At 26.4% G+C, this 22,087-nt stretch overlaps 2 protein-coding genes across 2 annotated transcripts; both read left to right on the top strand.

Annotated features, from left to right (window-relative positions):
- Window positions 1-2,523: 2,523 nt before the first annotated feature.
- On the top strand, window positions 2,524-5,343 carry LOC112679948 (circadian clock-controlled protein-like). Its single transcript, XM_025549899.1, has 4 exons — window positions 2,524-2,784; window positions 4,181-4,567; window positions 4,646-4,801; window positions 4,935-5,343. The coding sequence occupies exons 1-4, from the start codon at window positions 2,703-2,705 to the stop codon at window positions 5,084-5,086; spliced, it is 777 nt and encodes a 258-aa protein (XP_025405684.1). The 5' UTR covers window positions 2,524-2,702; the 3' UTR covers window positions 5,087-5,343.
- Window positions 5,344-15,396: 10,053 nt separating this feature from the next.
- LOC112679915 (NEDD4 family-interacting protein 1) lies at window positions 15,397-21,366 on the top strand. Its single transcript, XM_025549864.1, has 6 exons — window positions 15,397-15,760; window positions 18,958-19,086; window positions 19,146-19,289; window positions 19,379-19,426; window positions 20,651-20,759; window positions 20,908-21,366. Exons 1-6 carry the CDS (start codon window positions 15,731-15,733, stop codon window positions 21,210-21,212), a joined length of 765 nt encoding a protein of 254 aa, XP_025405649.1. The 5' UTR covers window positions 15,397-15,730; the 3' UTR covers window positions 21,213-21,366.
- Window positions 21,367-22,087: the final 721 nt, after the last annotated feature.

Genomic DNA, 22,087 nt, shown 5'->3' with positions numbered 1-22,087 from the left:
CTTGATTGGTTCAAAAGTAAGATTGAGAGAAAAATAGTCAATAACAATACATTCAAATACCACGGGTTTCAAAAATGTATAAAATGTTGCGGCCTTATTGACATATACATATATATATATTTCGTGTATTTCCATTGAAACATTTTATTACAAATTTTATTTAGAATAAAGTTTTAATAATCAAATACAGCAATCAAAGAAGTTCAATTACGTTTAAATCATTCGAGTTAAATATTATTTATCCCATTCGATTCCCATGTATCTTATATCTATATACCTATATATATATATATCCTTATATCCTTATACTTGCAATTTTTTTAAACAATAAAATATCTACGAGAATATTGCAAACGTACATAAAAATAAAAATTCGTTAATACTATTTATGCTTTAATTATTTTATACAAAAATAACAGACAAATTTTTAATATTATAATAACCATGGCTTGGGACTTATAGCACTTAAAATCATTAGAATAAGCGTTTAAAAACATCATTACAAGCACTAAAATAAGCATTTAAAAAATTTAAAATTAAGCAAAAATATGTATAAAAAAAAAGAACTATAAAATTCTAACTAAAAAAATCAAATAAAATAAAAAGAAATCTACACTTTCAAGACTTTAAGGATTTTATAGATTTTCTAAGGAATTTTTCCGAAAAATAAAATGTAAACTGTTCTCTCTATTCTTCATCATTCTGATGTTTGATACTCAGTTCTACTTTCAACGTTGGAATATCTTTGTTAACCATATAACGATGCTTTGGACAGCGACAAACTATGTGACATAGATAAGATAAGAATTATTTTTAAATTTTAATTATATCAAAAACGACTTTGCAGGAGAAAACTATAAAAATGTAAAAAAAACTGGTCAAATAAGCAAAAATAATCAGAAAAACTAGAAATAAGCATTTTTTTGAAAAATTGCTGAAAAAAGCAAAAAATTTCACTTTCAAATTTCATAATTGTACGTGTTATAACTTGACATACATTTCTATAGTACTCTGCTATATTTTAAATCAATCCACAAAAATAAAGAAATGCTTTAACTCCCGAGCCCTGATAATAACATATAAAATACGTTTATTTCTATAATACAAAAAACCCCATATGAGCATAAAGATATTATTCTATATTTTATGAATTATAAAACTTATAATTTATAAAATACAGAAAATGTAATTAATTAATTATTCAATATTTGTCCAAAACTATTTTATAATAATAAACATAACAAATATAAAAAAAAAATAATAAGAAACAATTATTTCACTAATAATCTTAAATTCATAAAGATTGACGTAGTTAGTGGTACAGTTTTATTTTGTTTTATAAAATTACTGAATCGAGTTTCGTATTTTATTTTCAAAAATATTTTATTTAGTTAAGTTTTATACTTTTAATAATTATGAAGAAAATTTTTGGAATTCAGTTTTCTGAAACCGTATTATTTTTTAATATATAAATAACTTTAACTAAACAACTTCAAATATAAATACCAAATTTATTGTTTTTTATTCATATATAAAAAAGTTGTTTGAGAATTTATTAATTTTATAAAAATATTCATTATCAACGTTGAATTTATGTCGATTTTTCAATTTATAAAATCAATAAATTTGTACAAAACTGTTGGAGAATCCAATTTAATTATTCATACTAATAAAATATTGTACTCGTTTCGCTGAAAATCTAAAACATCGGAGCATCTAAAATATACTTCAAAATATTTAATTTATTTATGATACATATATTATTTGATAAAGTAAAATGGTTTTTGGAATATACAAAAATATGTTTATAGGGCACTCATACTTAAATTATCAACTTGAGAAAAGCTTAACAATATAGATAAAATGAAGACCTATGAATAATTTTAAGTGAAATAAATTGTTCTTATTGTAAAATAATTTAAAATATATCTACTGAAATATTTACAATTTTTTTCACTCTGTTATTCGTGTATTTCATACGTCAAATTAATACTTTAAATTCAATCGAATTTATTTTTTTAAATTATTTATTCAAAAATGTACATTATAAATTGCAATTAATAAAGTTATGATCAGTAAAATGTTAATTAAAATTTAATTTTGTCAAACAAATTAATATATATATTCGTATGGCGAAAAATAATTAAGTTTTCAAATACAAACTAGACACTTACAATAACTAAATAAATAATTTTTTTATTATAATATTTTATATTTTTATATATAAAAATAAAACAAATAACAATGGTAAAAAAAAAGAATAATTTAGAATCTTTACAAATATAGTTATAATTCGAGTAGTTTATATAGAATCAATTGAATAAATCATATGTTATTATTTTGTAGATTTTTATTAGTATTTGGATCTATGAGTATGTACTTGAAACGAAGTATGATTAGTCATTACTGATTTAAGATATACACACGTGAAAAAAAAAACAGCCATACAGCTGTAGCGGAAACCAGTTCCGGGGAGGTCAACATGGGCAGTCGCAAACGTATAAAAGGTGTCTGGACATAGGGTTGCGGCATCACACATTCGACGGTTTCAGTTTCAGAAGTAACTTCGGGAATTCAAGTTTTCCTTAGTTTTTTCAAACTAACAAATAACCCAAAACATTGTTCGCACTGTTTCGATCTGATATCGATTTAGTTTGGAATTTTTATTTATTTTTAAAAGTTTAATATTTCCAATTAAAAAAATGGCAAAATCGTTGCTGATCGTCAGTGCTTTGTTTTTGGCCGTCGTTGCTTCTGTAATTGCTGCACCCGCTCCGAAGAAACGTAAGTACATTTCATTTACTATGAAACATTTATTTCAAGTTAAATAACATCAGATATTCTAACATTTAAAATAATTTTTACGTTTAGTTCAATTTTATAAAAAAAATGTTTACGAAATTATTTGTTAAACATTAAAACATTTCCCAATTTTTATCTCGTAGCTATTTGATATTTTCAGAAAATTAAATAATAATTTACAATTTACAATTCTTTCCAAAAACTGAAATGTCAATGCATGTTTTATTTTAATATAATTTAAAAGTAGTTAGATTTACAAAATAAATTTTTTCTATTTTAAAATATTTGTTTATTTAGTTGCCTATATAAGTCGCCTACTTTATACCCATCTAATGTAATAATGCTATATATAATATAAAAATATATATGTAATAAATTATCATAATTTATAACAATTAAATTTAAAGTATTTAAAAAGTTTGTAACAAAGCTGTGCGATTTTCTAATGTTGTAATACTGTAGTTATGGTATTATTTTTTATTTTATAAATTATTTATTTCAAGAACACTGCAAATATTAAACATTAAAACGCCATTTTAATTTTAGTATAATATATAATTTTTGAATACTTTCGTGATATGAATTATATTTTATTACATACATTTGATATTTAGATAAACGGCTTTCCACCCATGTGTTTTTGATCATTATAGTACATACGAATTGATATGTATTACATAGTTAGTTAAAAATAATATAATATTATTCCAATTGATTCAGAAATTTTATAACTATCAGATTTTTTCCATACAGATATATTATTAAATAATCAAAATATCCAAATTCATTAAGTATATATAAATTATAACTATAAGATATGTAAAGAATTTGATTAAAATATGTACAATACAAATTACAATGTCAATAATAGGGTCCAATCCCGGAAGGTGTAAATTTTACACTGTAAAACAAAAATATGCTATAGCACTACAAGGTCAAAACGGTTTAGTATTCCGTGCGGATTCCGTGAAATCGTGATTATTATGCTTGTAAGCAACGAATGTCATTCGAAGATAAAATGATTAAAAACAATATGATTCCGATTATTCCTATGATTTTTCTATTTTAATATACTTGCCCATTTGTCTATTCATTTGTGATACTGTAATTGATCGAAACAATAATAATGTCCCTAAGTTTCTTACTATGGAAATAATGTAAGGTTTGACAAAATCCATAAAAATATTAATAATAATCGAGTTATCAACACTTAGCTCGAAGCGTTGTTTAGTTATGAACGGTTTTCTATTAGTTTTTACAATGTCTTTTATCTAATAGACGTGACTCGATGGATAACAAATACGTAATGATAAATTATGCATTTTACGGTATAATTCTCAATACTGATTCTAATGTTATAATACTTTTTATTTTACAGAAATGTCATTTAATTTATGCAAGAAGAATGATCCCAACCTTGACAAGTGCTTGAAAACCTCATTACAGGCAGTTATTCCAGAATTAGGCGAAGGAGTACCGAGATTGAGGATTCCAGCCATTGAACCATTCGAGCTTCCATCTTTGGAAATCGACCATGGCAAGGGAAGCAGCAAATCGGTTAGCATTGACCTGAAGCTTAAAGACGTTAAAATCAATGGTTTGACCAGTATGATCATCGACTCGTTGAAAATCGACGTGGATAACTACAAGCTTAATGGAAAGATTGGCTTCTCCAAACCACTCGAGATCACTGGCCAATACACGGTCAACGGAAAGGTGCTCATATTGCCCATCACTGGCAACGGAGCGTGCACCCTTGTTTTGAGTGAGTATATTAAATTTTTACGCTTTGTTCGGAGTCATTTTTCTTCCCTTTTACTAACGGTTTCTATGTTTTGTGTAGACGATCCAGTATTGGAAGTGAAAGAAGTGACTGGAACTCCATTCCAAAAGAACGGTAAGACTTTCGTCCAAATCAAGAAAATGGACCTGAGGTTGGCGAGCGTCAAGAAATTGAACGTCAAGTTGGAAAATCTCTTCAACGGAAACAAACAACTCGGTAAGACTAGTGTACCTATTTTCAAACGATGACGCTATTATACTTGTACACAATTATATGCGTGTTGTACTCGTTTTTTGTTTATCTTCTGCCTGACTATAACTCTATTGTTTGTTTTTGTGTGGTACAATAGGTGATAACATGAATTCGATCCTGAACGAAAATTGGGAAGTTCTTCTTGAAGAATTGCAACCTGCATTCGAAGAAGCAATTGCAGCCATTGCGCAGGATATTGTTAACAAGGCATTGCAAAAGACCGCGTACACAGATATATTCCCTCTGTAAATCGTCGTCTGCCGCCGAAGTTGTTAAAGTTTCTATACCAAAAATGTTTTTTTTTTTTAAATATACACGTCGCCGTAAGGAAGTGCTAGAGTAGCTCGACAAAAATGTCTAATGTGATCGACGCTAACGAGATTGCTCATACACATAGTGCCCACTTTCGGAAGACTTGTTATATGTATTAAATTATTACGCTTGTCTCAAAAACATTTGATGACATGATTATTTAACTAAAAAAACCTAGTGTTTTTTCTAAATTATTGAACGTTATTTATATGAAATAAACTTAATTTATTTATTAAATTATTCAAATACCTAACTCTGGAGTTCGTTTTATTTCCTACAGTTTTCCGTCTAAAGACCTCAACAAAATTATTAATATGCTGTACACGTTTGATGACTTAACAAGGTCGTCGCAATACAGAATGTTTCTCTACAATATATATTACATTTGCGTAGCTGCATAGTATATATCTACGAGACTAAGAATATAGGTTTAATATTATTTATTTTTTAACATTTATCACACATACGTGTTGATATAGAATGAACATATACTATATATACTATACTACTTTATTATTAACCTTCATTTTAGAAATATGTGTTGTGAACTTCGTCAATAATTTTATAAAATATTTAAAAGGAAAGTGAGTATTTTCTTCAAGTTTACCAATTAAATATCATAGAAAAAAAGAGAAATATTTACCAATTATTTTTGTACACTCAAATAATTACATGTATAATTTTATGTATTATTTTGATATTTACCATGAGTTTAGATAATAATGTATTTAAAGGTACATAATTATGCAAATAGCCTAAAAAATATATTTTGAATTATAATTAAGGGCCAGCGCATAAAAAATACGAATTCAATAAGTATTTAGTGATATAACCACGTTAGCTAACATTATATTATCTTCAAAATCAAAATCAAAAGCATCTCATTTTCCAGGAAAATATTAAAAAACTATGAGTAAATCATAATAATCTCGTATTATAATAGAGATTTAGTCAAATCCATGAACTCAACCGACTCAATTTAATATATACCTTATATTATTAAATATCATTAACACCCTATCTATCTTAACGTTCAGAAAAAAAATCATCTTGTTACTGACAGTGCCGTCCCGAGGGCAGGGCAAACGGGACACTTGCCCAGGGCCTCGTGTCCCCAAGGACCTCGCGTTTATACAATAATATATATATATATATATACAATATACCATGTATAAATAGATTATAGAATCTAAATCCTCAATCTCTGAATTAAGAACCGCTATTCTGGTATACCTATGGATTTCGATATAATATTGTAGGGCCTCAAATTCTAATGATGCATAGGGTCTCGCAGAACCTAGGAACGGCACTGGTAACTGATGACGAATCCATGATGGTTAGATAAAAAAAACGAGTAAGCTATAACGAAAAAATATGATCAAGTATGGACGTATACTACAATTTTTTTAGTTTAAAGCTAATTTAATAGTTAATAATTAAGATCTAATTTCAAACAATTAATTATTATAGCCAAGTAATTTAGTAAAAGATTTAATTAGTAGTAATTAACTAAGGTTAGAATTATTTAGTAGTAGTTAATTATATAGTTAGTTTTAATATTAATATTAGTAGTTTGATTATATAATTAAGAGGAATTATAGTTTCAGATTTAAAGTTCATGCATTTTGTCGTTTTTAGAAGGCAGCGGTCAATGAGTGAGTGAGCTCTATTTAAATAATATATACAGATCATAAGAATAATATAGGTAATATACTAAAATATGATGAAATTAAAAATAATTTAAGAAGTATGGTTCAAGTTGTCAAGAATCATTAAGGATGGAATTATCGTTAAAATACATTATTAACATATTATATTCAGGGTCGAATTTAGATTCGATCGACGCGTTTGATGGCACAGGGCGCCAAAATCAGAAGGGCGCGTGAGAGGCATCAAAATTATAATTAAATTTGATTTGAATTGGCGACGCAAATATAAATTTGATTATTATAATTATAATTATTTATTATTCTATCGACGTACAAAGATTGGCCGCGATTGTAGGTACAATTACAGTTTCATAAACTATCACTTTATTATTACAAGTATTATTATGTTTGTTTTCTGAATGATTTACAAATATGTGGCAAATATGGACGTTTGAAAAATTATTTTCATTATTTATTTAAAAGCATCTTTGATTATGAATAAGGCTTAGGTTATAATATGTATAAAGAGACCCCTTCAGGTCCCAAAATTCTATCTGCTTAAGTTATATGTTTAAGTTGTTTATGATGAAGGATTGCCAAAATAATTCTTGCATTGAGCGCTGAAAGAGCTAAAGTCGGCCCTGGTGCTTGTAAAAACCAATACATTTCTTCATTTTATTCAAAATTTAAAAAAAAGAACATGGCCAATATTGCATTGTAACAATGAACAGCGGAAACCACGGTTACTTAAGGGATAACAGTATGAATGTTATTGTTTGTTGAATGTTTGCAGTAGAAGACATTTTTTTGGTGAATCCATCATGCAGTCCAGCGAAGGAAACATTTACGCCCTGATGCGATTGATTTTCAATAAGCTCTCTGCCATCCGACAAGTTTTCATTTCGCTGATCAAGATCATGTTTACCATGGTTCAGGTAACCGCTCGGTTGATCGAGTACTTGCTGGACGTGATGGTGCAGACTCACAGCTATTGCACGTACGCGATTGCGGTCAAAGTGCTGCGAGTGCTTATAATCACATCGCTGGTCTGGTGGATCTACTTCGATCGCCTGATCTGGCCGGTTTTCAGTGCGTTGATCAACTCGCCGGGTTCGTCGTTCGGGTCTTCGGTTACACGTGAAAGGACAGTTCCATGACAATGACGATGACGTGACTAAAATTATTAAAGGGCTTCTCGCCCTTACCATTTTATAATACCCGTAGACCGTATAATCTAAATTGTATAAAATAATTATAGTTGTATAGTTCAAAATTAAAGTGTATAATTACTTTTGATAATATTTGGACACAGACTGTGTCACACAGTTAATAAGTGAACTTAGAAATGCTAACCGAAATCTTATCTTTAAAATAAGATATAATATAATATCTTAATATCTATAAGACTATAATAGTATATTTATGTTGGTTCGGTTCGGTTCTGCTTGTTAAAATGTGGACTTTACTTGTTACTTCTCGCATAGTTGCTAATCAGTATCGACAGTATCGATCTAGTTAACGAAATTGCTCCACGTGTATAAAGTGTCACACATTCGCACACTTTTATTAGTAAACATAAAAACACTATACATAAAAAGTGCTCCGTGAAAGTTAATGTAGATCAAGCATTAAAGAACATTTTGAAAGATGAATTAATATATATTAATAATTAGTATAAGATGGAATCAATATGTAGATTTTATAAACAGTAGCCGGCGGAATCAATATAAACCTTTTTCTTAAGCAGGTGATTTCGGCGGAATCAATAAATCCCCAGGATTTTCTTACGGGCGGTGGTAAAACTTTCCTAGGGTAATCGTACCTACTGAAAGGGGTGTAATTAACCTAGGATAATTGTACCGGGAGTAAAATGTGCCTAGGAAAATCTTACCTTCTTCCGGTAATATTTTTCGGGGGTATTATTTAACTGGAAAAACAGCACTGATTATATTAATAGTACTATATTAAATAATATAAAATTTCTTATACTATTATTTTGATTTACATACCATATACAAACTAATGTTTATTAGATATTATTATTAATTATTAAAAATTTAAAAATATAGATAAATCATGATTAATGAAGCTCCATATACTCATGAAATAAACTGCATAAATTTGAATACAATTACTGTTTATTCAAAAGTTTTTTTTTCTTTGGGTATTTTAGTGCAAAAGTGTAAAGTTTTAATGTTAAAAATCAAAGTTATACATCGTTAAACTTCTTTTTTTTATATCAATATTAGAATTAATGTACACAAATATTTTTATTTAATGTTATATTATGGTATAATATTGTGTTAAAAAATTATTAACATTGTAAATAAAAGTTGCCATTTAAAAATGTAAGATTTAAAAAAAAAGGGCGCAAATTTAGTTTCGGTGAGATTCCATGATCGGGGATAATACTGGGTTGAGTACCTAAATGGCGTTGCTGTATTGATCTTTTAAAATTGAAACTAATGTAACATTATTCTTATTTAATACCTTACTGATATTGGTTTCGATAATTAATTACTCCTTCTAGTAAGTATAATTAATAGTTATCATTACATTGCTACATAAATAATGAATAGCAAAATGGGTTGTAAAAGTAAAAAAAAAATTTTTTTTTAAGATTTATTAAATATCTTGCTTTAAATTCTTATAATAATTCAGTGTATAATATTAAGCTTTACAAAAGTCTGTTATATGCGCAAATAAGTCCATGTATTGTTCAAAATAGTACGGAAAATAAAAATAAATCTACATTAACAAATAGCAAGTTTATTGCAATGCATGAAAATAATCAATTTATTTTTTAAAAACAAGTAAATTAATATTTTTAACTATTATATTTATGCAATGATATAGTTAATATGAATTTATTTTCATACAAATCATAGTCGAATATTAATCATTTTGAATATGTATATAGAATCTTCATTTTGTTCAATTAATAACTTTTATCAAAATTGATTTGCTTAGTGTTGTAGTAAATAATAAATAAAACAGCGTATTCTAAATAATATTATCATTGATAAAATATTTGTTTAATATACATAATAAATGCTATTAGTATATTTTTATCGCTGCTATACATTTTACGAGCATTTTTTTAGATTTAATTATTTATACATATATATATGTATGTATACATTATCTAAGAATATGAGTTTATCCATATTACATTCATTGACGTCAACACATTGACATTTTTGTTTTAATTTATATTATATTGAAAATAAATCCACTAAAATAGTACATAGCTACATATTTTAGAAAGCTTTCTTTTAACATAACTAAAAATTATTTTAAAAAAATGTACACATTTTTAATTTATGTACAAGCTTAGGTGAAAATAAAGGGTTTATTTAGTATATTGACTACAAACATTTTTACTTATATTTTTAAAGCATATGGTATTTTAGAAGCTAAAAGTTGAATTAAATAGTTAACATTTATTTGTATAACATATAATTTTCATTCGTTAGTAAATACACGTTTAAATTTATTCATAGTGACATGTAGAAGAAATATCGTATGATATTATTGCACGTAGTAGACATATGATTAAAAACTGAATATTTTAATTTTAATAGTAATTTACGGAATACACAAGGTTAGTTTTCTTTAATCTTGACACATATATTAATATCATATAAGTAAATTTCAAAATATAACATATACAGAATATTAATTGTAACTAGTATTTATTAGTGTATACTTAATATCAATTTTTTCAACATATAAATAGTAACTGACTAATTAAGTATAAAAAAAAATGAATATTAAGTGAAGGAAGACTTAGCAATTATAAATTGAAATCAAAAATTTGTGGACAATGCCATTATTTACTATTGAGTACAATCTACTTATGATACGATTCACGTGAACTTTCGTTATTCAAATGACAATACTATTAAGCTCATTCAAATTTTATATTATTTTTTTTCCTTTTCTAGTGAAGGCAAACATCTTATTAAACCTGAAATATTATAATGTTATTAGACAAGGGCGCCAAAGGGAGAAAACAGGTTTTTTTTTAATTCCATTAGGAACACAGATATCTGTTCAATGAGTATTAAATAATTTATGTTATGTATGAAATTCAAGTACACACACACACACACACACACACACACACTATATACATATAAATACAATCAATAAGCAAAAAATATACTTTCTAGGGGAATAACTTTATTGACATATCGTTTTTTTTTTTTTTTTATTATAGCTAGAAGTATTATGGATATTTTAATAAATTCATATTTAAATATAAAAATATTGATGTGGAAAAACAAAAAACAAATAAATAAAAATAAAAATAAATTATTATTAATGAAATTGATAGAATAATAACAAAATACGGAATATAATTATTATATACTAATAATTATTAATATATTAATAATATAACTTCAATATATTTCCAAAATGTTAAGTTATACGAGTAGAACATTTTAAATAAATTTACTGTACAATAGTACATAGTTAAAATGGTATAAATTCTAGTTTTAGAAATAAGAACAGATAATTATAATATTATAGGTCATCTACTTATCATAACCTTCATAAATGTTCATAGTGTTTGTACCTAGGTATAAATACGTTAAAAATTGTAATCAAAGAATATTAGGTACTTCAATACTTATTCTAGTATTATTTAAAACTATTTCGAACTAATCGTATAACTGTTAAATTATGAATTGAACTAAAAATACTTATACTTGCAGTATTATATTGCAATAGCATTGGAATTTCGAATAAATTATGATGTTTCAGGTCTAACCTTTACATTATGAATATCTACTAAATTATTTTTGTAGATACTGTCAGTGGTGTTAGGATACTTGTAATGATGGTATACCACGTTGACCCTGACCTTAGAATATTCAATAAAAATGTGGTAAATATCGATAATGAAAAGTTTGTACATAATTTTGTAAAATCATTGTCTAAAACTTTTTTTTTTTAGAATTGTTCAAGAAACGTATTATTAATATAATATATTATATATGCAATTTTTACTTATGGATGAAATATCTTTGTACAGTAATTAATAACTGTAGGAAGTATAATACAAATTGTATTTTTAAATTTTCAAATATTCAGTTGTTTTATGAAAATTCCATTTATGTGTATCCGGCAATATGGAAATAGACTAAATTAGGCTAGTTTATATTTTCTATTCTTAGGTTGAGGGCTAAGAAAATTATCCTATAAATAATTTTTTCTAGTATGATTATTCATTCATATACCAGAAAGATTTTTTGTACCAAAAATTTAAAAATATACAAAGTATCTATTTGAAATTACATATATTAATGTTTCTTACATTACTATATTAGCTAATTGATTGATACTTTTATTATTAGTCTGATTATATATCATAGACTGAGCAAGAATGGAGAGTTGCTCCCTATATTAGATGCTCGTAGGCTACGAATTATTTAGAATAGAGCTCTTAGTCTAAAAATAACATTTGCTTATTATATTCAGGGGGAGTAGGTTACAGCACCTCCCATCGCCCACCCCCTAAATTAGGTTTCGGTTTAGGTATACGACCCCCAAATTTCTTAATAAGCTTTATCATTATTATCTAATAATGATTAAATCCGTTTTACTTTTTTTATTAGGAATAAAAAACAATATTCCTTTTAGTAGATAAATAAATAACTAGGCAATATGAAATTTTATTAGTAAAATATAATTTTTAATACTTTTAACAAATATTTTTATAATTACAAATGGTCTTAATATATATTATAATTCTAAATGTCGTTTCGTTGGTATAATAGTCATAATTAATAGTTTTTTTCATCAGTTGTTCTGAATAGAAACATTAAAGCGTCAAGTCTTTCTTGAGTCATGGTGCTGCGGAGTTTTGTTTTTACAATCGTCAGCTTAGAAAATGCACGTTCGCATGAACAAGTTGTTACCGGAATAGTGGTAAAAAGTACTATTACTTTCTAGAAGTGAAGAAAAATTCAAGTTCTATTATTTTAATTTAGAAAACCAATCCATTGATGCACTTCATCAATGGATTGATTTTAGAAGTCGTTCCAGGTGGTTTATTAGGTATATTTTTAAGTATCATAATTTCAACTTAAATTTGCTCTCTTATCAATTTCAAATACATTATTCAAATACAATAAATCTTCTTAATATGGCCATCTTTGAGCCATCTTAAGTTTTAAAATATTTGTAACAGCAACTATAAGTTTTAATGTTTCCTGATTGAAACGATCATTTGGACCATTTAACAAGTCACATAGGCGGACATCGGGGAGGGGGGATTAGCCCCCTAAATATTTTATTAGTCCCCCCCAAAATCGAAACTTTGTTAGAAATGTTATTCGTTGTTTTTATAATTATCTGTTCGTTTATTTGAAAATCGTAAAATAAGTAATAATAAAAAAACTATTTACAATAGCATTAACAATACCAATAAGTTCGGCTATTTGCGAAAGAAGTTTCAGTGCAATGATAAAAATAATAACTTGGCTGAGGACACCGTCGGTTCAAGATAGGTTCAGCGATCTTTCAATACTATATATTGAAAAAAAGTTATAACAAAAAATATAAAAAGCGATTATATTTTGAATATCTTTGCTGATAAAAATAGAAATTTGTTATTAAAATAAAATGTTTTTTTTAATACAATCTAAACATATCTATATTTTTAATAGTAATAAGTTTTAATTGTGCACGGGAAGGGGATGTGGAGCCGAAGTTCCTGCGGGTTATTTTACATTGAATTATTATAGCTCCCCCAAAAATTCAATCAAATTTCCACCAATGAAAAGTCATCTATAATAACATTAAAATTCCAAACTTTCATATCTTCTTCTTTTGTACATGAAAAATATTAATTTTCCGATGCTTGACAAATTTTTCTTTTTTTTACTTGAGGAATGATTAATCCAGTTTCTGTACAACATTCAACTGTCTCATTATACATTTTTTTAAATAAGTTATCATTTGATTTTAATTGAGATATGTTCAGTTTTAGTGATTTGATCATATTTAGAGAATTTAATAGATATAAATCCTCTGCTTGGAGACATGAATTAACTTTAACAATGAATAATAAAAGAGGATGTAGCATATTAAGAGCAAAAATGAATTCAAATATTTTTAATTGTATCAGTAGACCTCTTGACTTTGATCTAACATCTGGAATTTTAGTTATGTCGCAGATCTTTTGGATTGCAGAGATGATGGCCAAATAATTATTTTTTATTGCGGCGACAACTTCAAATCGACACGCCTATCGTGTTGTAGAAAAAGATTTTAGAGTTTTAAGAGTTAAATTTATTTCTTTGGCTACTTTTTCTAATTTAGCGTGTCAAATACAACCAACTACCTTCTATAAATGTATACAAAAATTGTATTGTACCAAAGAAATCAAAAACTATTCGATTCTTTCGGCCAGTCAAATCTACCTATACTAAGTTTAGGCAATGCACATAGAATATTTTAGAATTTATTTCTTTGCATTTAGATTGGACACCGTTAGAGCATCCCGCCATAGTAGCTGTTACATCAAAGCACATGACAACTACATCCAACCAGCTGAGACCCAATTGTTTATCTACAATGGAATTTAGAGAATCAAAAATAAAATAATTGTAATAGATATTAAAAGTCCACAAGATGAAAATCAAATAATTTTTATTTGAAATCAAAATCTAAGAAAAAAAGTTTATACTATGTACCGCAATTATTATAATGTATTTATTATAATATAAATTAGATCAAATTTCGCAGGTCATGCCTGTGCATGACAGGCAAGACCTGCAAACACGCCTATGCGCTAGACATACATACATTTACACATTTGAATGGTTATCTGATAGCAACAAATGTTTTTTTCAGATCATTTCCCAGATAAAAAAAAAAAAAAATATTAAACAAATTCCCACCACGGAATATCAATAGTTCACGAGGCACCTAGATTATGTAATATCTCGGACACGTAAAATCAATGTGTAATGTATTTTTAGTTGTTTATTGTTGGATCGGTAAATCGTAATATAATAATTCACCCGATTGCAATATTATTATTGTAGCTGTGAACAAATAAGTAGCTAATACGTAATACAAAAAAAAAAAAAAACGTTTTGATACAATGTTATCTAATTCGTATTTATAAGATATTATAATATCCATAGTATGCATAATATAAATTATATTGTAATAGGTACAACTCTAGCGGTCACGTGTACAGCAGCAGTAGCAGACATTTTACAATACTGATTGAACTATTATTATCATTGTTGTTGGTAGCATATTTTTTCCAAACGTTACGGTTGATGCTTAGGTAGGCAGGTACCTACTACAACGGAGGTGAGTTGAAATCGAATGGATAGCGCAAACGATTTGAAAACTCAACGAATGACTCGAAAACTTCAAGAACCGAACGAAACAATGTGAGACGAGTTTAACCGGCTCCGCGTGAACAGCACAAATCGAGCGGATTGCGACCACACAATAAAATTCGTGGTCAGGTTTCCGACGTGAACGACGCACTGCACTGCGAGCGTTATCACAAACAACCATTATCAACGATTTCGATAGAATGTTTAAACATATGTTTAAGCTTCGCTTCGTATAATAATAATAGCTAATATCCTATAGTCTAGTTCTGTCGTGTCGTCGTACGCCTTGTTCCTTGTGAACTGGTGTCAACTGTACTTTCCGTCGTGAAACATGAAAAGCAAAATCAAATTAGTACCGCGTTCTTTCGAGCTTGAGGGATAGCCAATACTATTTGATTGCGTGCACACGTTTTTGGTTTTCGTGTCGTTCAAACGTTACCGGATCGACTAGATCGTGGTGAACAGCAATCCAATCGCGTTACGTTCATAAATGATTGATCAACTGCGTATGTAATTGTTTTCTCTCGAAGGTAAACCGAAGACATCCATACCCGTCAGATAATATGAGTCAACAACCAGACAACCATATCATGGTTAGTATTGCCTACGTTTGTATGTTGAGTCTTGTATTTTAGCTTGACGCACTTGAACTGCAAAGAATCTAAACAATCATTGGAACGTTTCAGTGTTCAAGTTTTACTAATTTTTTATTATAGATGATACATAAGCTACTGTAGCTTTAGAGTTAATGCATTGGTAGCATAATGTTACCATGTAGATAAATTTATTATAATAGTGTAACTTCATCGTGGCAACTATTGTTTTCAAGATTCTGTATGATTCTGGGGGACCTACAGCTTAAAGTAGTCTGTAAAGACTAACCCTACCCTCAGTGGCGTATACAAGGGGGGTGTTTGGTAGATATGACACCCCCCCTTGAGTCGTATCATATATTACATTATTATAGGAATATAGGTAAATCGATAATACAATATGAAATATAAAATAATGCACAATACTAATTACTAGGGAATGGATTTATATGTAATAAAAATACGGAAATATGTACATATATATGTAAGTATAATTTATAAAATATGTGCTAAAAACATCCAAATATGTGGGGGAAAAAAATTTAAAAAAAAAGTGATTATTATTATTAAATTATCAAAAAGATTTGTTGCATTGAATTATTACAATATCTTATAAATTATCAAATGTTAAATGTCGCCTATTAGGTAACAAAATATTTTTAAAACGGCTAAATTATCGTTTCACATCAACTGATGTATTAAAAGCATATTTCAAGTGCATACTATCAGAAGGTGATAATTCCAAATTTTTAAAAGGTTTTCTGCCATTCATTATGTTATTGATTGTTTTAAAATCAATATTGCCTGGAATTTTTTTCTGTAACAGCATGAATTTTCTTTTTTACAACATCTATTGGTCCGCTTACGAGTTTTAATCGCTGATTCAACAATTTGCATACTATCATTTGGGGACATATTTTTTATTAATAATTTTGTTAAATTATTTTTAATTAAAATTAAATTATTTTCAATGATTCATTTTGCATAATATTTTGAGCTTTTCCAATAGCAATAAAAGTTTCTGGATCTAATTTTGAAATAATTTCTTGTATTTTCGTACGAAGAAGACGTATGAATGATGAAATGATAAAAATATGTTTAAAAATATTTAAAAATTAGTGAAATATGTAAAATAAAAGTATCATAATTTTAATAGGAATGATTTAAATCATAAACATTTTTTATCGAATCTTAAATATCTCGTTTTAATAAAAATATGCATTTACATATAAATCCGTTCCCTACTAATTACATATATACAGGTTAACATTATCGCGATTGCGACAATACTTGACGAAAATTATTCGTTTACGTTTTCGTGCAACACAAAACGTTTAATAATAATAGGTATTGTAGCATCGAATACTTTTATTCGAATAATTTATGGTAAAGCTATCCGAATTCGAATATACATTACATCTCTATTACAGACATTATGTATACATATTAATTAATCAAAATAAAAGTTTTAGTTTGTACGTATTATATATAATATTTAATAATTACAATTAACACCCCCCTCATTCAGAAAATCCTAGCTACGCCACTGCCTACCCTTACACACTATTACAGTATATTTTAGATTCTGAGCAAGCAAAGAACTTATTGGATTTACGACAGTGTTTTTGTTATGAGTCAAGTATGTTTATCATAAAAATGATCTACATCATTAAAAATTGTATAATACTTAGTATTATTATATTATCAGTTTTTCAAGAATTAATTATTCATACAGTTTGTTTTCAAATTATTATAATCATTTTTTTAATGTCAACTTTATATTTTAAAGTGACATTTGAATGCATCAGTGGTATTTTAAATGTTTTCACTATCAATATTAATATTTTTCTCTCATTATGAATAATCAATAAGTTATAATACTATTTTTGTAACATAATTTACTGTAATAAGTTGACTATTTATTTTGACTCATTGTATAATTACAATTGTATTGTAATTATAATACAATTGTATATATTATAATGTATTTAATTAATTATTTTATATTTGCCTAATATAAATTGGATACTCCTAATATTTTACTTTTGCAATATTAATTTCTCCTTATGATTGACCTAACTTAATGTTTGTGATGCACTACATGTTTTATTGTCTATTTTTGTAAGGTGTTAGATGATGTGATTATTGATATTCAGTATTGAATTAAAAAGAATATCTTTAGTAAGACTATAACTTTGATGTTACTCCACCATTATTCTTTTAATAGCATCATTTGATTTGCATGGTTTATTAACTTTAAAGTTTTGTTCAATTGTTCTTGTCATAGCCTATATTTTATTGACAGTTTTTTTAGTTATTCATTAAGTAAATAAAACAATAAATTATTACTTTATGAATCAATACTAAAACCCATGTGAGAATACTGAGTTAATTATTGGGTTGTGCTTTAACTCTTTTTTAAATACAAGCCTGATCAATCAATATTTATGTTGCAAGAGCTATTTGTGCCTTGGTGTATTTCGTCTTACATTTCACTTAGACATAAAAATTAAAATTAATAAAAATGATTATAATGAACCAAACTACCACCCAAATTCATTATTAATTTCTTTTTTAGATAATAAATTAATACCAGGAATTTCTCACCCATTATTATCTAAAAAATAAAATAGTGAAATATCATGAAGCTCTCGCAAAAATAAAACTTTTTTCCTAAACGAAACAAAGTTTTTAGGTTTTTGTTGTAATTTTTTTTTTTTATAAAAGCATTACAATTTCATTTAATATATATGTAAAAAATAAATACTTAAATAGGATAAGGTGCCTGTGCCTAAACGCTAAATGCATAGTCACCAGTTCAAACGTGGTAATTGATAGTTTTACTTTCGGGATGGAACAACCAGCCAAAGGGAAATAATTGCCAAGGCTTTCCTATTCTAAATAAACCACCTAAATAAACACAACCATCATTCTTGATAAAAAGAATCAAATATCCATTGGTTTGAGTTGTTGCGGTTTAATAATAAAAAAAAAAATTACCTTATTATTTTATTGTATATATTATTGTTTAAAAAATTTTAATTAGATGAAATACTGATTATTTTTACCAAATTTAACTTACATAATTATTAAAGAAAGAAAGAAATTTAAAGAGAAACTCTAAGATTTTAATTAAGTATTTAGTATAAAATTATTAATATTTGTATTTAATATTAATAAATTATTTGAATCTATAGGACATTCCTCCTCCTGTTTATACAAACATAGTAACTAATCCTCAAACTGGTGAATCAGAAAATGGAAATGTTGAAGTTACACAGCAAACTTCTTCACAAAATCCAGTTCATTCACCAACATCACCACAGGTAATAAAATATTTATGCATCTTGATTATTTAAATTAATATATTATTTTTATTTGCTAGCATTATGAAGTGCATCCACCTAGATTAGACTTTTCAGCACCTCCGCCATATGAAGATTGTAACCAAGATTTTGTGAAGTTACCAACTTATGAGGAAGTGCAAATGGAAAAACGTTTAGAAGGAGAAATGTCTCCAAGATTGCCTGTAATTTTCATAATTAAATATTTTAATTTAAAAATAATGATATTCATACCTAATGATGTTGAGATATTGATAAAATAAAAACATTTTAGGGCAGAGTTATTGGAGGACCACCAAGTATTGGACCATTACCACAAGAAGTAATTATATCTGAATTTGTTTATAAATTATTGTTTAAAATACATATTTATCCTGGGATTAAATATTAAAAATGTATAGATATTATTGAATTATTTTAGTTGTTAATTTTAAGTGATAATGCAAACTTAATGTTTGAGCAATCACTTATTAAAATTATTTTGCTTCAAAATTGAATTGTATTATATTGATACTTATAAATTAACGAATAAAAGAATTATTAAGTAGAATACAATTATTTTAAAAGAATATATTATATTAATAGAATAAAATTGTATATTATTATTAGAATATAAGACCTGGAAAATCACATAATTAAATACTAATACTAATAAAATACTAAAATACTAAAATACTACACTTTGTCCCTTTGATTTTACTTTGATTGCTTCTTTAATAAGTATAATATTAGGAAAAAGGAATTAATATTTTTTTTAAATATATGCAATACTATAAATTTATATCTAGAATTAATTTAATAGTCTGTACATTTACACAATCATATGTATATATGTATTTTTATATGTATATTTAATTTAAATTTAAAATGTGTATCTGTAAGTAATTAAATTCATAAATAACTAATAATATTTATCCAATATATGTTAAAAGGCAGTTACTCTACATAATATAGTGTGAATATTAAATATATTTCCAAAAATTTAAAAACAATTTTTTTCCAATTCTACAGGAGTTTGGTAATTAATGCAAATTATGGAATGCAGACTGTGGTTGTTTAATCTTGCTACATTTTTCTGTACAATTTCTGTATTAAAATTTTGTATTCTTATCTTATTTCATCATATTCTTCAAATTTTTTTCAGTAATACATTTATATAAGTATCATAGTGAATTTGGAATTTTGAAAAAAAATGAACATTTTGTGTAGTATCAAAATAATGTTTTTTGTCTGGATAAAGGTTTTTTTTAATACAATATTAATAATAGTTAAAAAAATTTTTAAGAAAAATGTATTCTATTATTTCAAGTATCAAAATGAAAGTTAACTTATTAATTATAATTACATAAAATTTATTTTAATTTAGTATAGTTTATAAGCATAATTAATACAAGTTCATTAAATATAAAAAAAAATTAAAATTAAACTAAAGTTTATACATAGTAAAATAATTGATATTTATAATTATACCAGATTATATTTTTAAATTTATTTCATTTTTAGTTTTCATATTTTATGTATTATATTATTTGTTATTTGTTTTTAGATACCTGCACAAACATTGACTGTTCTTACAATCGATGCTGCTCCTAATCCATGTGAAATTGATACTAATCTATTAGGCACAGATTATATGTTTTTGACTGCATTTTTAGGTATAAATAACTATTTATATATATTTTTAATTAAATGAAATAATTTTAATGTAACTAATTATCACAATTTATTTTTATTAATTTTTTTTAATGTTGATATGAATAGTTTATTTTATAAATAAAACTAATATATTTCATATGTATACAGTGGCATTGCTATTCAATTGGGTGGGTTTCTTGGTGTTGATGTGTTTATGTCAAACGGTTGCGGCACGTTATGGAGCACTTGCTGGATTTGGATTATCATTAGCAAAGTGGACAATGATAGTAAAACGCAATACTGAAATGTCTGATTTATCACCAGAAAATCGATCAAATACATGGCTTTGGTGGTTAGTTATGGCATTTGGATTTTTGATATGTATTCGTGCTGTTATACAATACATGAATATTAAACGTGGATGGAGACTGCTGAGTGTTCCCGCACAAGAACGAGTGCTATATTTTTATTAAATCCATAATATAATGGTAAAGTATTTGAGATATTCGTATATTTATTAACATATTTTTGTTTGTTTTATTTTATTTTTCAAACCATAAGAAATTTGTTAAATCACAGTTAAAAAACCCTAAAAATTTAAGATAAAATTAATGCATTAAATAAATTAAGAAATAATAGTATCCTCATTTATATATAAATAGCTGTTGGGGTCAGGAGCTTAAAATGTTATTACTTTGGCCTGGTTACCTTGTTTTTTGTTTATTTATTAAATTGATTTAAGTGATTTATACGACCAATCAACAGTGTGTAATAAGGTTGATAACTGAATTAGTTGATTGATACATGGTTGTCGATCAAACTTGATAAGCTACGTAAAGCTTCCATGAAAAATATATAATTGTATAGATGAGTGTAGGTACTAAAACTATGTAAGATTTGAAGACAACTTGATAAAATGGTATCGATGTGTTACTAAATAATTAACAAATAATAAATTACATCAACATAAAATACAATAGTATGTAAATATTAGTCCTTAGCTTTGGTTCAATAAAATGTAATTAAAAATAATGATAAATGTACAATAAAACATCATGGTATGGTCAGTATATAAACTGACTAACCATAACCACTTTACAAATAATAAATACTTACAATATCCTTACAGCAATTAGGGCACACATCGATAAAGGCATGTTGTTGGGCGTTAGTCACAATTATTGATAAGTGTTGTAGTTAAATACTTCTGGCACTTTTTAAGTTTATGGATGGGTAACCATACAAGCTTTCAGTGATGAAGCTATATCTTTGAATCACTTTTTCAAAAAACAAACACTCATGTTATCTTACTACAAAATCAGCATTACTTCTATTAGCCTGTTTCTAA

The sequence above is a fragment of the Sipha flava genome, unplaced genomic scaffold (genome assembly GCF_003268045.1).
Source record: "Sipha flava isolate LNK unplaced genomic scaffold, YSA_version1 100_pilon_pilon, whole genome shotgun sequence".
In the NCBI taxonomy this organism is placed as follows: Eukaryota; Metazoa; Arthropoda; class Insecta; order Hemiptera; family Aphididae; genus Sipha; species Sipha flava.
Note: the sequence above shows the minus strand (reverse complement) of the source record. Positions and strands in the feature narration are given on the sequence as shown.